Source organism: Anarrhichthys ocellatus, unplaced genomic scaffold (assembly GCF_004355925.1).
Source record: "Anarrhichthys ocellatus isolate YVR2014 unplaced genomic scaffold, GSC_Weel_1.0 scaffold20, whole genome shotgun sequence".
Taxonomy (NCBI): Eukaryota; Metazoa; Chordata; class Actinopteri; order Perciformes; family Anarhichadidae; genus Anarrhichthys; species Anarrhichthys ocellatus.
In genome coordinates this window covers 5129783-5144353 of record NW_022280050.1, presented here as the reverse complement: position 1 = coordinate 5144353, position 14571 = coordinate 5129783, and the positions used below count along the sequence as shown (strand labels likewise).

General features: G+C 42.0%; 2 protein-coding genes across 2 annotated transcripts in view; both read right to left on the bottom strand.

Moving 5' to 3' along the window:
* Positions 1-2314: 2314 nt before the first annotated feature.
* dap1b (death associated protein 1b) lies at positions 2315-4573 on the bottom strand. The gene is made up of 4 exons (XM_031858594.1): positions 4410-4573; positions 3208-3301; positions 2989-3052; positions 2315-2894 (listed from the first exon to the last, which is right to left on the bottom strand). Exons 1-4 carry the CDS (start codon positions 4477-4479, stop codon positions 2778-2780), a joined length of 345 nt encoding a protein of 114 aa, XP_031714454.1. The 5' UTR covers positions 4480-4573; the 3' UTR covers positions 2315-2777.
* Positions 4574-6382: 1809 nt separating this feature from the next.
* Positions 6383-14571, bottom strand: part of LOC116389791 (plakophilin-4) — a 68695-nt gene continuing 60506 nt past the window's right edge. The window contains exons 12-20 of the mRNA XM_031858742.1: positions 13728-13974; positions 13356-13529; positions 12990-13140; positions 11789-11981; positions 11215-11299; positions 10753-10870; positions 10507-10647; positions 9638-9702; positions 6383-7364 (exon numbers count right to left, since the gene is read on the bottom strand). Coding sequence (XP_031714602.1) covers positions 7119-7364; positions 9638-9702; positions 10507-10647; positions 10753-10870; positions 11215-11299; positions 11789-11981; positions 12990-13140; positions 13356-13529; positions 13728-13974 — 1420 coding nt within the window. The 3' untranslated portion in view covers positions 6383-7118. The remainder of the gene's footprint in view (positions 7365-9637; positions 9703-10506; positions 10648-10752; positions 10871-11214; positions 11300-11788; positions 11982-12989; positions 13141-13355; positions 13530-13727; positions 13975-14571) is intronic.

Genomic DNA, 14571 nt, shown 5'->3' with positions numbered 1-14571 from the left:
CGGGCTACAACATTAAAAGGCTGCTTTGCATCAAAGATTTATCACTCTGAATGGGGCCAGTCTTTTACAACAAGCACTTTTACTATTAATACATTTTATTGCTAATAATGATGTACTCTTACAATTTTGAATGAGAGACTTTTAATGGAGTATTTTCATTATGTTCTAAACAACCTGAGCACTGTACCTGATTAAAATGAGGTTGAATTTAAATAGCCTATGATGCCCACATTTTGAATGACCAGTACTAGCAATCTTATCAAGTATACTGTGTTACATCACCTGTCTTGATGCACAATAGGAGACGATGGGTTGAAACATGAGTCAAAGCTTTTATGTAAATGTAGCCTAATTGGCTTAGGTTTGCGAGTGGCTGTTAAAAGCAGGATGTCTTTCAGTAGCTTAGTGTGTGGTGCTGAATCTGTGTCTACTGTTGGCGTCATATCAGCACATATCTTACTTCAAATGTTATTTCTATGTAGAGGCTAGTATGTTCTCACCATGCAGGTACATACAAAACAGTATCTAATGAACTTAAAGCTTCAAACATGCAAATAAATGCCTACTCTGTGGAATACAATTAATTGCAATGGCTTTCTGACTCACCCTGCTCCATTGAGTGACGCTCACAGCACACCTTAGTCTATGGGGACCTCATGAGGTGACAATATTGTATGCAGTTTGTTTCATGTGCAAGATCTCACCAAAGATGTGTCCAACAGAAGTGTAATACCATAACATCATAACTGTCTTTTGTCAATTGTAATTCTGTATTATTTCTTGTGTAATGTAAGGAGTTAACCTGCATACTTTAAAAGTGTACTGTGTTGATAGGAATATATATATTTTGGGACTGCAAACCACATCTTCTCAGTCATCCCACCCCTCTGTGTGAGGCGGTGTTATACACTCGGTGTGCAGTGTTTTCTCAGCAGTGCGGTGGGCGTCACAGGGTCAGCGAGGCTCTTCAGATGGCAGGGAATGGGCAGACACTGGCAGTGAAATGCCCCATGTCTGCAAGGCATGAAGACCACCAACTGCTCCACTCCTCGATCAGAGCAGAAGAGGCCTCTGAACTTTACACACAGATGGCATCAAAGGCATGTGTGAACAGCATGAGCATCACAGAGAGAGTTTAAGGTCGGCACGTTGTGTTTGCAAAGGGCTATCGTCGAGTACTTTGTTGGCGAAACAAACGAGCGGATATTGTTTGAGGGCTTTCTGATGCAAACAAGAAGGTCACGAGCGAACACATGGACGACATGACACACGAGAACGGGGCAAACACACTTCCATGCTCACACACTCAGGATTAGGATTGGAGTACTTTATTTCCACGCTCGCAGGGCTTTTATTGAAACTAATAACTTGGACACAAAGGCATATTCTGCAGTGTGGGTGTGCAGAAGTATAGCATTACTAAAAGACTGTTCATGGCCCACGGTCTGGCAGCTGATACTTCCTGTCAATTATAAAGTCCCACGTAGTATATGCACAACTTATTTCTGAAAATAAGGTGCGAGAGAGCATACATTCTGAAATAAATCATAAACAAATGATTTAGTTTTTCGGATGTTTAAAGAAAATGGGCAACAAAACCACATAGCTATAAATCAGGATGCAGAAAATTGTGTAGAATTGAATCTGTCGTGGAGGAAATGCTCTCTGCAGGCCCAACGTGTGGCATTTCCCCAAAACAAACTTCAGGCTGGCTATATGATTTCATGCATATAAAAGATGCCCGACTCCAGCCTGCAGGATACAACTTTACTCATAAATCTGACCCTAAATCAGCATGCATCTTCTTTGTTTTACTTAACAGCCGTCCTCTCTTGCAGATGCAACATTTTGTTGAGAGTAATTTGCCCTCAAGCAAAGCTGAGCAGTTTCTGTGGCTCTTGTTCACTTACAAGACCTAGCTAGCCTTTATGGGAAGTTCCCCAAGAGTTCTTCTATTCACACCACTTAACGGTGAATCACCAAACACAATGGAAACCTTCATTCAAGCAGGATACTAAAATAGCTCCTTTGGCAACAATGAGGACAATTTGGGATTTTGGATCATGACGATAGTCCAGATTTAGTCATTGGAGCCACTTGTTACACCAGTTTTTGCAATGCACAGGAGTACTGAGGAAAGTGAATAAATGCCTGAAAAAGCAATGACGGTTGAAATCGTTTGATTTTTGAAGGTCACAAATAACCAGATTTTTTGTTTGTTTGTTATAAATGGCACTTTGCTTCCACCTAGTGGTCATTGTAGCTTACATCAAAAATAAACATTGAGGAAAAAGAAGATCTGCAATCTAGCAAGGGAATGCAAATTATTCATCTTTATTTATTCATTTGTATTCTTTTTTTAAAATCAAATCTAATAAGAGCCGAGCAATACATAGTGAAGATTTCACTGGGGGGGAAAAAAAAAAAAAAAAAAAAAAAAAATTTTTAAAAAAATAATATATATATAAGCTTTCTCAAAAACCTCACTTAACAACCCCCATATTAAACATACCCAAACACCATCTGGTTTTCATCAGCTGGGAAATACAACTACAGCATTTCTCTTACAACGCTAGAAAAGACACATTCAATGCTGGTTTATAGTATTCTCACAAACAAGTACAGCCCAGAAAGTAAACACAGAGCTTGATGAAAGCTCTCGCTCCCTCTCTATAAACACGGACAATTTACAGACAACATGCCAGTCCCCTCATGTGTCTAACACTTCAGGTTCGTGTTTCACGGTTGGCTTGACACGGTTCCCTCTGAGATGTTGTTCAAAACTTCCTCGGCTGCTGGATGAGAAAGGTCCGGGGGGAGTGGGGCTTCTCCACTGCGGGGCGCAGCTTGCTGTGCCTCACGCTCACTGGCGTCTCTGGAAAGTCATGGCTCAGCTGCAAACAGGCAGGAGTTTATTACACACTGTGGCATGAGAGGCACCGTGACTTTTTTTTTTTTAAAAAAAAAGGCAATGTTTTTTTTCTTTACCTTGTCAAGAGTTCCTGCCAGAAGCATACTAACTTGTTGCATCCTGTTGGATGTGGCGAGGGACCTGCAGCAAGATCACACGTATAAAAACAAATTTCAATAATCTACTAGATCAAAAATACTGCCGACTATTCTAAGATTTTATGGTGTGAGACAATAGCCCTTTTAGTTAACACTTCAAACCCATTTATTATATCTTAAGAGATGAGCACTGCCAACCTTGGTTTATCAGACCTCTTGGTCTCCTTCTCTGGAGTCCCATGGGTGCCATCTTCCATGCTTTTCTTGGCTACCCGTTTACCTCCAGCCTTCACTGTTGACCCAGAGAAGAAAATGGTTTAAATTCGAGTTATCTACAAAAACTAAATAGAATCAGCTCTGTAGCCCCCTGTGTTCAGCAGATTTACTAAACTTTACTTTCTGTAAACCTGAAAAAACTAAGTCCTCTACAAAACTATTTGCAGGCTAGAAATATTACTTTTGGGAGTTTTGTTGCTGTTACAATGCTATACAGATGGTCAAAGTATTATTCGAAGTTAACTGGAATCCAAGTTCAGCAAGTGGCACAGTATCTCCAACCTGTGGGTCAGGGATCAATCTGACGATTAAAACAGTAACAAAGATTTTTTTTTTTTAATTTTTGTTCCCTTTTTTAACCAACCTCTTTAGGCCTGATCATTGAAATCAAAACAAGAAAAAAAAAAAATCCTTCTTTGATTTATCGACTTAGAAGTCACGCCCTCACTAAAGCCAGGCTGTGATGATGGGGGGCCACACAAGAAGACTTTACTTCATTTTTACAAAACAACTAATGCAACGTCTTTTCGACGTGAGTTAGACGTTTTAAGCAGCTCTCCATAAGTCGTGCAATGCGCACTTAAAATGCAAACAAGTTAAGCATCGAGGGTATGTTTACATGCAAAAAGGGAGGCTGCCTACAAAACAATACAAAACAAAAAAAAAAAAATAAAAAAAAAATAAAAAGAGACCCCCCCCCCCCACCCACTGATTGTGAAATTGCTTCTAATAACAGTCGGTTTGCACGACGAGGGTTTTGCATGCATGCGTTTCATCGTGCTTGTATGAGGATTCAGCCGATGAGAACATCGTGTTACATTCAACGGGGGCCTGCTTGTAAAGAAAGTGCGTGGGGGAGAACACAAAAGTAGCCCGATGGATGCAATTAGCATGACAGAAACCAGCGCATCACACGACACGAGCACACTGTAGCACAATGTGCATCATAACAGGATTAAAAAAAACAAAAAAAACAGATTAACTACTTGATTCAACGTTTTAAATCTGCACGGCTCTCTCTCTATCTGGGTCGAGAACCGAGAAAAACAACAACGTATTGGCTTCATTGTCTTCAAAATAAAACTCCACGCTGCAACACGAAGTGTGCGCGAACAACAGTTTACCTGCAGGAGGATGACCAGCTTTCAGCAGAGGAGTCTCCTTCGCTCCAGATTTGGAGAGTTGCTGCACCATTGTTGAAAAACTTTCCGGAGTCAAAGCAAAGAAAGCACCACACTAACAACTCTTCTCAACGCCCACTCGGTTGTTTTTATGCTCAAACCGAGATGACGTCCTGTTTGGCTAACAGGAAGCACGCAGTCAGAGAGACGCCTAGGATGTGGAGCTCTGACTTATAAAACGACAACGATACAATGTCTCATTTTGATCAATTACTTACAGTTAATTTCTCAGGAAAAAAGATTGTATTTCTGTTTTACTGAAGTTGCTCTTTTTTATTTTTTATTTGAAGGACCGTCTTATTTTGAAAATCTTGGCAAAGCCGTAAACTGTAAAATTAAGACGCGCCGCAATCCACACAGTGCTCTGTGGCTGCCTGACAGAAACAGTGGACCTGAAATACATGCACATTCGAACACAAGCGTAGTTCATGTATAAAAATCAACTCAGTGCAACTAATACAACTACCAAAACAAACTCTCTTTTCGGGTCTGGAAATTATCTTTGTGCTTCTGTGTAAAAATGCACATGCCCTGCCACGATTTGATGCAAGTTGCTCTTAGGTATCTTAAAATACACATTCATTTCATTTTACTTGAAGTAAACATTGATATCAGTATAGACCTACACTGTGTATGATTACAGCTGTAAATAATCACTGGTGTATTCAGTTACTCTGGCTGAATAATCCTCAGGGTGAGGTTGGCTTTTAATATGTTTTATCTTCTTTTAAAAGACCTCTCCTTCCTTAGAAGTGTCACTCAACTTAAAGATGACAGACTCACTGCTCTGTAAACAAACACATATTCTCTTGTATTCTGTGTCTTATTAGCACATGGTTGAGTCTGTACAATATGTTCTTGCGCAAAGTGCAGAGAACAGGAAGCCTGCTGGTCGTCAAATGACTAACACACTTGTTTGGGAATATACAGTAAAATATCCACTGGCACGATAAGGGCTTTAAGGATGTTATCTGATCGTAAAGCCTTGTTTTGTCCAAAAACCCTGAGGCTAGTTTTTAAGACCTTTCATCATGTCAGTTTGGTACTTTTGTGTTTAAGCCAGTTATCACACAGCAAACCTCGGACCAGGTAGCAGAGAAAAACGGTATATATTGCACAGTGAGGGGTTAATAGGTAACCAGAAGGATTTTTTTGCATATTAATCCTGCCATGGTCGAGGACAATCACAGACCACCTGGGGGAATTTTTCCTGTTTGTGGTTTTATTTTCTTATCTTCTTAAACTTGCATTACTAGTACTTCTATTAGGACTACTGCTACTTTTCTGCTTTAGTGTAGCTACACAGAGGGGGATGGTGTCATGTCTGTAGTCAATGCTTATGGTTCCGTCAATTTGTTTACTTTAATATGGTGATTATTCTTTACACAACTGGAAAACAACCCTGATCACTACTTTACAGAGAAGTAATGTAATTCCAACGCACTGATAGGTACATACCAGCCCTTTGCATTTAGTGGCAAGCGGAAATCATGATCAGTGTTCCTTGATGCACTTATTTATGATGAGCTTATTTGAAAGTTCACATTCTGAACATGCACTTATAGTAGGATAAAGGGTGCATCTTGAACTGAAAGCTTTCACACAAACAGTTAAAAATCTGGACGTTTACACGTTTATGTGGACCTACAGTATTAGAACGTTTTATCAAACACAGGGCTGCTGATTGAAAGCTGGCCTCCTTCCACTCATGTTTGTGTGAATGCAATGTAATGAAACTTCCCCCCCCGACAGGAAACTGCAGAGAATAAACTGTCCAAGAGAGAGAGAGAAGAGTTTGATTTCTCTTTTGGGTTCCTCCCACATTCACACTCTTTTCTGTTTGTGTATAGAAACAGAAATAAGTGTGAAAGAAATGTTTGCACTGTACCTGTGAAAAGATGCAACTACACCACAGGTTTAAAAAACAAAACTAACCTTTTATTATTTTAGCATGGTTGTGTTATGCCATCTTTGTCCACATATTTCTTCATATGTTTATATATCTATAGATTTAACATGGCACATGTTTCTTTTTTTAACCAGTGCTGATGAGTGTAAACCAGGTAACATGTTTTATTTCTGTATTTACAATAAAATGAAAGAAATGTACAAGACTTCATGGCATTACACAGTTTCAACATTAAGTACAGATACAATTTTATCCCTCTGTACAGTCTAACATCATTAGTGTACTATTTTTGTTTTTTTGTGTGTGTGTGTTTTTTTTAATTAACCGATACGAGTTCATGATCCATTTTGGCTTCAGCACATACACATTCCCCATCTCAACTCTTACCGCAGACCCTCGCTCACATGACTCACACCTTTCAACATGCTATCACAGCTAAGAGTTTCATAAAGAAAATAAAACTAACATCTAGACAGGACGCACGTCTCCTCGCTGTAGTGAAGGGGATCGTCCCTCAAAAGGCCCCCAGCATGATTCCATCTTCCTCTACTAAATAAAAAATAATTTAAAAAGAACATTCCTTGATTTCCTTCTTTGGCACACATTCCAGCTTTCCATCTGCCATCGCTCAGTTGAACTCCCCCTCCACACACACACGCATTCACTTTAAAAACAAACACTTATGAAGCCAAGTTCATGAAAAAAGTTTTGTCGGTTCTCGTGTGCTCCTCGGGCCCTCGGACCTATACCCAGGAGTCAGGAGAGCCGGGGTACTGCTCTGCCCTGTACGAAGGCCTCCGTGTGCTAGCGTAAAAGTCCACATAGTTGGTGGTGGATTTCGGTCCGTGAGACTGGGAGCTGTAGTCCCCCGTGGGCGGGTAGGCGATGACCTCCTCCAAGTACGGGTCGTCGTAGCCGTGGGGATGCTGCAGGTACATTCTGTACGTATCGTAGTTCCTCCTGCCCGGCTCCTCTGTGTAATACATGGGCTGCAAGGACAAGAGACAGATTTGATTTTCACTGATATATGATGAAGAGCCAGCAGTGGGAATCACATTTGCTCAAGTGCCGTACTTAAAAGTTATAATCCTCATGAAATCAATTCCATGAGTCAAATCGTGAAATCAAATCCTTTTTGATTCTCTTTAGTTTTCAATGTTAGAGGCGGAGTCTACAAGAGTCAAATCGCCATCACAAGATATTCACAGGGAATTATCCTTGTATGTAATCTAGTGTACCTGTTTCTAACTGTTTACTGTTCACCCTCCTCACACCGCATCAGAGTCGATATGGACTTAATGCGAACTGAACATTTCCCACTGCCTCATATTAAAAGCATTCAGACTGGTAAAATATCAGGAGGCTTTTATTGTGAAGCAGTCCAAGGAAAGCGGAGCAGTTAGATGAGGAGTTACAGGTGATGCCAAATCAACCAGGACGGACATTTTAAGGATTCAAATGACAGTTTTGAGGTATTTGTCTATTTTCATTTCATGCTACTTAATCACTACATTTCAGAGGGAAATGTACGGTTTACTCCACTACATTTATCATGCTGGTAAAGTTAGTGGCTACTTTGCAGATGCCAATTTTATGATGCATCATCACCCTTTAACATATCAAGTAAATACAATTAACTTAGACATGAAGATTGATACACCACTAATCTACTCATGTCTATCTGTTGAATTGAACACTGCAGCCGGCAGGTTAGCTTAGCTTAGCATAAAGACTGGAAACAGCAAGCATTGCTCAGTCCAATGGAAACAAATTATGCCTGACAGCACAATCTCTTGTTTGTTCAATCCATACAAAAAACGAGGTGTAAATAAATTAAAATGTAGTTTTAAGTATTCCAACAATTTAAGGATCCGAGTACTTCTTCCACCACTGTCAAGAACACAAATATTTTTGTTAGATACGTCCACTTGTTGGTAATAAAATGAAACAACACATGCTGACATCTCTGCAGTTTCAGCTAAACGCACTCTTGTCTGGCTGGAGTTGTTGTTTTTTTAAGCCAGTAAACTAATCAAACACCTCAGAGCCGACACGTCTCGAGACACTAACGCAACAGAAAACTGCTTCAAGGTAAATGCTATAAATCCAGAAGATAGAAGGAATTTATCTGAAATAAATGAGGTGACGACTGTCCTCGAACATTAACTGGCCTAAATGTGATGGGATGAAGGACACAAGAGAACTCTCTCTTTTGTCTCTGACATCTCCTCCCTCCTGCCTCCTTCTCACTGTGCCTGTTATCTGAACGGGCACACATGGATGTGTCCCGCAGTGACAGGTGCCTGAGACGCACCCAGACCATCCCAATCCCAGCAGTCACAATCACTCTCGCTCAGACAATAGCTGATGTGCTGGGTCATTCCCGGCATCGGCCATTTATCCGCAGTGTAATACGCGTCAGTCTCTTTGTATTAGTCAAGTGGGGTGGAAGAGCCGGGTTTATACAGAACGGTGGAAGGATCTCAAACACCGGCGTTGTACTATTGCTATCAAACACTTACTAGAAGCAAACATTGATCAAAAAATAAACAAAAAAGTATAATTCATTTAATTGTTTTGAGTCATTTATCAGGCAAAAATGTTAAACATTCTCTTTTACAAGCTGCTTTTCTGCCTTGTAAATCATTGGCTATTAAATATATTTAGACTGTTGTTCAGACAAAACAACCCTTTGAAGCTCTCACCCAAGGCTTTCTCTATTTTCGGGCATTTCATGACTAATTGGTTGACTGAGAATCCACAGATAAAACAATAATGAAGAGTGCAAAGCTTTACTTGGTTGTATTTTTGTTGTTTTTGATGCATTTAAATCTACCAAAATATAAATATCGTGGATGCAGCACTGATTAGCTGCTGACTCATGCAATATGCAAAATTGTCAGAACTTTCAGCTAACACCTAAATTATAGTGACAACATATAATAAGGAATAATAGAAAACTGTGTACACATGTCCCTCTGTGCACCTTGTCCTACATGCCTCAAATGTGTGTTATTGTATGCGATTACACAAGATGCTATTATGTTATATCATTGCAGGGGGCGCTGCTCGTTGTTGCCAATACAATATTCTGCACAAATAAACAAAACTTAATAGGTAAAAACAGAGTTAATTTGCATTGTGGAAACAATCTAATGAGGTGGCATGGCAGGGTTGAATCATAGCAAAGAAAACACAAGCGGATATGAATGCAGAGCTTGTGAAACAGAACCAAACATTTATGCAGACTGATTGTATTCACCTGTGTTCTTCTGGGCTCCTCTCTTGTGGGGGATGAGTAGTAATATGGAGAAGGCTTTCCAGACCCTGGAAAAAATAAATAAATATAAAGAGAAATTCAGTGGGACTTGAAGCAAATACACTGCATTACTTCATTTCATACCAAGTATGCACATCCCCATAGGATAAAAAATGTCTGTATTTAGATAGAGCAGGATCAAGAAGCGCTATTCTATGCTGTGGAGAGCAATAACACCAAATAATAGAGTTGGCCACTGCTGTTCTGTTGTTTGCATAGCCCACGGGATGGGTATTTCTGTTGGCACTTAACCCGACCGGTGGAATCCGGAAACTCAATTTCTATTTCGTTATGTAAAGCGTGGACTGTTGAGGCTGCGGCTCATTTTGTTTACTCTTCCCTCCCGTTGCTCCCGCCGACCAGCGTAGGCTGGCAAGAGCTCTCGTCTGGCTGTAGTATGTCTGGGTACCCACTCACTCACTGCCCCCTGTCTGCATGCTACGGCTTGGGCCAGCTAACAATGGCACCGTTGTGAAGGGTCCTCCACTGGCTGACCAGTTCACTTTACTGCTGTGCACACCAGCTCTGAAGTGCTCTGAATTGAAATGACTGACTGTCTCAGGGCTGGCAGGCATTAGGGGAGATGATAAAAGGGACCGCCTTGGCAGGGAGACGACACTGGCCATGGAATCTGCTTGGAGCGTTGTGAGGGATAAAATAGATAAAGCCTTGCACCGAGAGGACCAAAGGGTAGCCTGGGATTACAGTCTGGTGCAGAAAGTGGACACAGTTTTAGTACAGTTTTAAAGACCACTAATATGCAAACTGTACGGACTTTCAATAGCTTTCAGATGTGTGCGTTGTTTGAGTACCTGTATACTGATTTTTATGGATATTGTTGTCCCCTTGGTAATTATAAAATTGCATAGTTGACTGTGATCTCTGGTAATCTCTGTTAGTGTCTCTATGCTCTTTAATGCCCAGCATGGCAGGAGACGACGTGGCACTGGCAGCTGTGAAGAGAAAAACACATTTCAACAATAAATTCCAGAGGTTTTCCTGTTGCACTGGCGGAGTTTATTTTCATCTGGCAGTGTCTGTAGGAAACTAGAGCATACCAGGGTGGTTGACTGGGGACATCTGAATGGTGCTGGTGGGGAGGGTGGGCTGGGACTTGAACCTGTCCCGTTCAAGTGTTGACACTGGAGTGAGGAAATGGTTTTGGTTCCATCCATCCTGTTGGGAAGAAGAGAGAGAGGAAAAGTGGTGGTTTGAATAACTAGAGCAGTGCTGGATTTTGGAAAACTCTTGTGTGGTATCTTTAAAAATGTCTTTGGTCACAGAGGGAATATATCAAAAGAATCCTTTGCTGTGTGGCCCGCAGTAAGCCCATATCGATAAAACAAGTACACACTGAGAATTACAACATGTAACAAATGTTTAACAGTTTCTTTCTTACAGTTAAACTGCCTCTCCTTGCATAAGGTAATCAATTGATTGTGAACAGACAATAGTATGTGACTGTTTAAAGTCTAAACGGTACCATCACGGGCCCTTGCCATCAGCCACAATGCTCTTACTTTCTTATAGATGGTACGCAGATCCCGGTACTGCCACAGTGTGTTCAGCACCTGAGCAGATGCTTTAACCACCTTCAGAGAGTACCTGGAAAACACAGAAAAACATAAACGTGTACTTTTGAGTATTCCCGAATCACTTCAACCTCATTTCAAATCACATTGTAGATATCACAGGACAGCGTGATTGAAGGAGGCGAGTGTCCTCAGTGGCTTGTAACCTGGAACATCACTGAATATATAGTGGGTTTAGAAATAGCTGCTGGTACATCAATCCACAGGGACATAAAACCTCAATGCACACGAAACCACCTTCCCTGTGGCTCCGGTCTCCTCTTCTCTGAGCATTTAAATGTTCGTGTGTGTGTGTGCGCTTATTAAATGTGTAAGTGTTTGTGTAAAACTGTCCAATGTCCAGGACAGTCTGTACAGCCTTGCCACCAGCCACATATGGCTCTTTGTGTATCCTAGCAGTGCATTTGGGCACGTGCATATGTTAGCGAGAGCGGTTTACATCAGTGTGCACTCGACACCCTCACCAAACACGCTGGGACAAATACATGTTGCTGGAGCCCACCTGTCTCCCCTGCCCTTGGTGATGTTGACCAGCTTCTCGATGCCGCCCGTGTCGGCCAAGGCCTTGGCGTTCTCCATGTTTTTGCTGGTGACCTCGTGCAGGGTGCAACAGATGGCCGCCACCGTCTCGTCTGACAGCAGGGTGGTGTTTCCCCCGGGGAGACGATTGACCAGGTCCCTCATCGCGTACTTCCCTGAGAGGGAGGAGGGAGGAAGTGAGACATGCAGCTACCTCATTATGACGCAGTGTACAGCAGTTTATGCACGGACAGAAGACACACAGACTTCATTGTATTTATCTTTCCATGTTACTTAATGTAAAAGTGAATGCCTGCCACAGTGACCTAAACGATATCTTGTGCTTGCTATATGAATGATATATTAATATCTGCTCGGGACTGGGGGGAGGTAGGCAGTTTTCCTAAATGACATTGCGTTATCATCACAAGGACGTCAGAGTGTGAGCATGCTGGTGTTAAAAAAAAAAAAAAGGATTGTTTCCCCTATCTCTCCTTCAGCAGAGCAGCCTAGCCGAAGGACCTGAATACATGCAGCATTGACTCTCTCTCTCTCTCTCTCTCTCACACACACACAAAACCAAAAGCACCGTAAACACTACACTGCAACTCCTCCCCCATCTGCCAGGCGTCACCCCTGCATTGCTGAAACTGTAACTCCTCATTAATTCCACACAGCGAGTGCATAAAAACTTGTTTTTCATTAAATGCGAGTTTAATGGAACAAAATGGGCTGAGATGGAATGAAAAATGATAACCAGTAGTGAAAATGTTCACAAGTATTTTAAGCACATTGTTTAACGGTGTTTATCTTGTCAGTAGCTATAATATACAAAGAATGTAACTGTTTGGGATGTAATGTGCCGAGTACCCATTCCAATTCAGTATCAGTTCAATTCTGATTCATGTTTTACCAGTTTCCAAAGGATCCTGTTGCATATAGCTCCCCATAAATCCTATACACTTCTGTACTGAGCAATTAAATAAAGTAGTTGTAATGCAAATCAACATATTATATTCACGTTATTTGAACCCGTTTACAACATGGCTCATCAGTGCAACATGAGCTACATTGTTAACTTAAACAAAGTCATGGTAAGGAGAAAAGGAATTAAGAATCTTCATATTCATCTTATGCAACTCATCAGAGTCAATTACAGTCTGAAATGAAACCGTGTGACTGACCTATGAGCTCCTTGTTCCTGACATCCAGCGCCATGTTCCTCAGAGCAGTGGCAACCGAACTCACCACCCGGTCGTTATCCATCCGCAGCAGCTCCACGAGGATGGGCAGTCCCTTCTCCTTACGCACTGCTGCACGAATGTATGCTGCAAACTGAGCACACAAAAGGCATTAAACCTCCAAAAGGGTCTGGACGCCTCACAGAGGGGAATGGATGGTCCTAAAGTGTTTTAACGCAAAGCTGACGTCAGCTATGACTGACAGTTGATTTAGATTGTTTGGGAATAGATGCTTGAGATAAATAGTCTCCTGGAGAGTGCGTGTGTTTGTTTGTGTGTACATACATACATACACAAACATTACTGTACCTTCCAGTTGCCAGCTGACAGGTTCTGAAGGGACCCAGCGGCGCCCTCCAGAGTGGCGGGATTTGAGCTCTCAGCCAGCAGTGTCAAGTAAGGTTTAACCACCGAAGGGTGCCATAACATCTCTGCCCCCTTGGGAGACTTGGAGAAGCCGGGGATGGGTCCGACACCGTCCCACTGAACGAACAATCACAGTGTTTAATAATGTTAGATGTTTTTCTTGTCATAAAGATGGTACTGTACACAATGAAGAACAAACAGGACGTGACTGCAAGGTTTTCCATATGTGGTCCGAACTTTGACATACATGTTGAATAAATGTGGACGCGTCACACTTTTTGCTGATTTGAATATTGCACTGAGCACCACACTCACCGTGTCTTCCTGCAAGCTCTTTTTCTTCTTCTTTTTCTTCCTGCCCCAGCAGCTGGAGTCCACCTCTTTACTGGGCAACTCGCTGCCCAGTAAGCCATCTAGCTCCTGCCCCTCTATCTGCCGGGATGGCGGCAGCTCCAGCTCCAGACGATACGACAGGTTCCTTAGAGTGCAAATACAGTTCTCCACAATCTGTTGGCGGGCAGAAGGAGACGGGGGGGGGGGGGGCGAGTGGTTACAGTCGCGACTGTCAGCACGCTACACTATATGCTGCCAGTGTGTGGTACACAGGCCTGCTATCTGCGGCGTCACAAATCAATTCGTTATGGAATCCAAGGGGTCTCCAGCAAGAAAGATTATCTGGACCAGAGCTAATTTTATTCCATGCTGTTTGAGTTCTGTGCAGGCTTTGCCTCACAGAATGTCAATGAGCATACATGTCTGACAAAATTAAGGGGCCCAGTTCCCAGGGGGATGTGATCTCCACTTTACAGATGAGCCACTTGACTTTCTATGTCTTTTACAGTCCACAGATGCACGTCTGATAGATCTGGACTAATTTCTACAGCTGCCATAGGAAAATGTTGGCACACTCTATAGCAGGTCAATGAGCTACAGGCTATTGGATTCTACATGTTGTGCATGTACGAGTTGTGCTTTGGGTGATAAAGTAAATGAAATAGTTACTGCTGGATAATGTGGAGGTCATTCCGTCACAGGCAATAAAATGATTCAAACGGGGTTAAGTGGGATTTTCCCCCAGAGCCTCTTATCATGTGGCAGCATGTTTTCCTCCTGTGCGTGTGTGTGCGTGTGTGGGAAGTGTTTTAGTGCATACTTTACT

What these genes read in the sequence shown, in the direction of transcription:
- dap1b (XM_031858594.1), bottom strand. Translation starts at nt 4,479, where the DNA reads ATGGTGCAGCAACTCTCCAAATCTGGAGCGAAGGAGACTCCTCTGCTG. An exon ending in AGCTGGTCATCCTCCTGCAG is followed by an intron (nt 3,302 to 4,409) that starts GTAAACTGTTGT and finishes CTGGGTCAACAG; the next exon opens with TGAAGGCTGGAGGTAAACGG. An exon ending in AAGAGGTCTGATAAACCAAG is followed by an intron (nt 3,053 to 3,207) that starts GTTGGCAGTGCT and finishes ATCTTGCTGCAG; the next exon opens with GTCCCTCGCCACATCCAACA.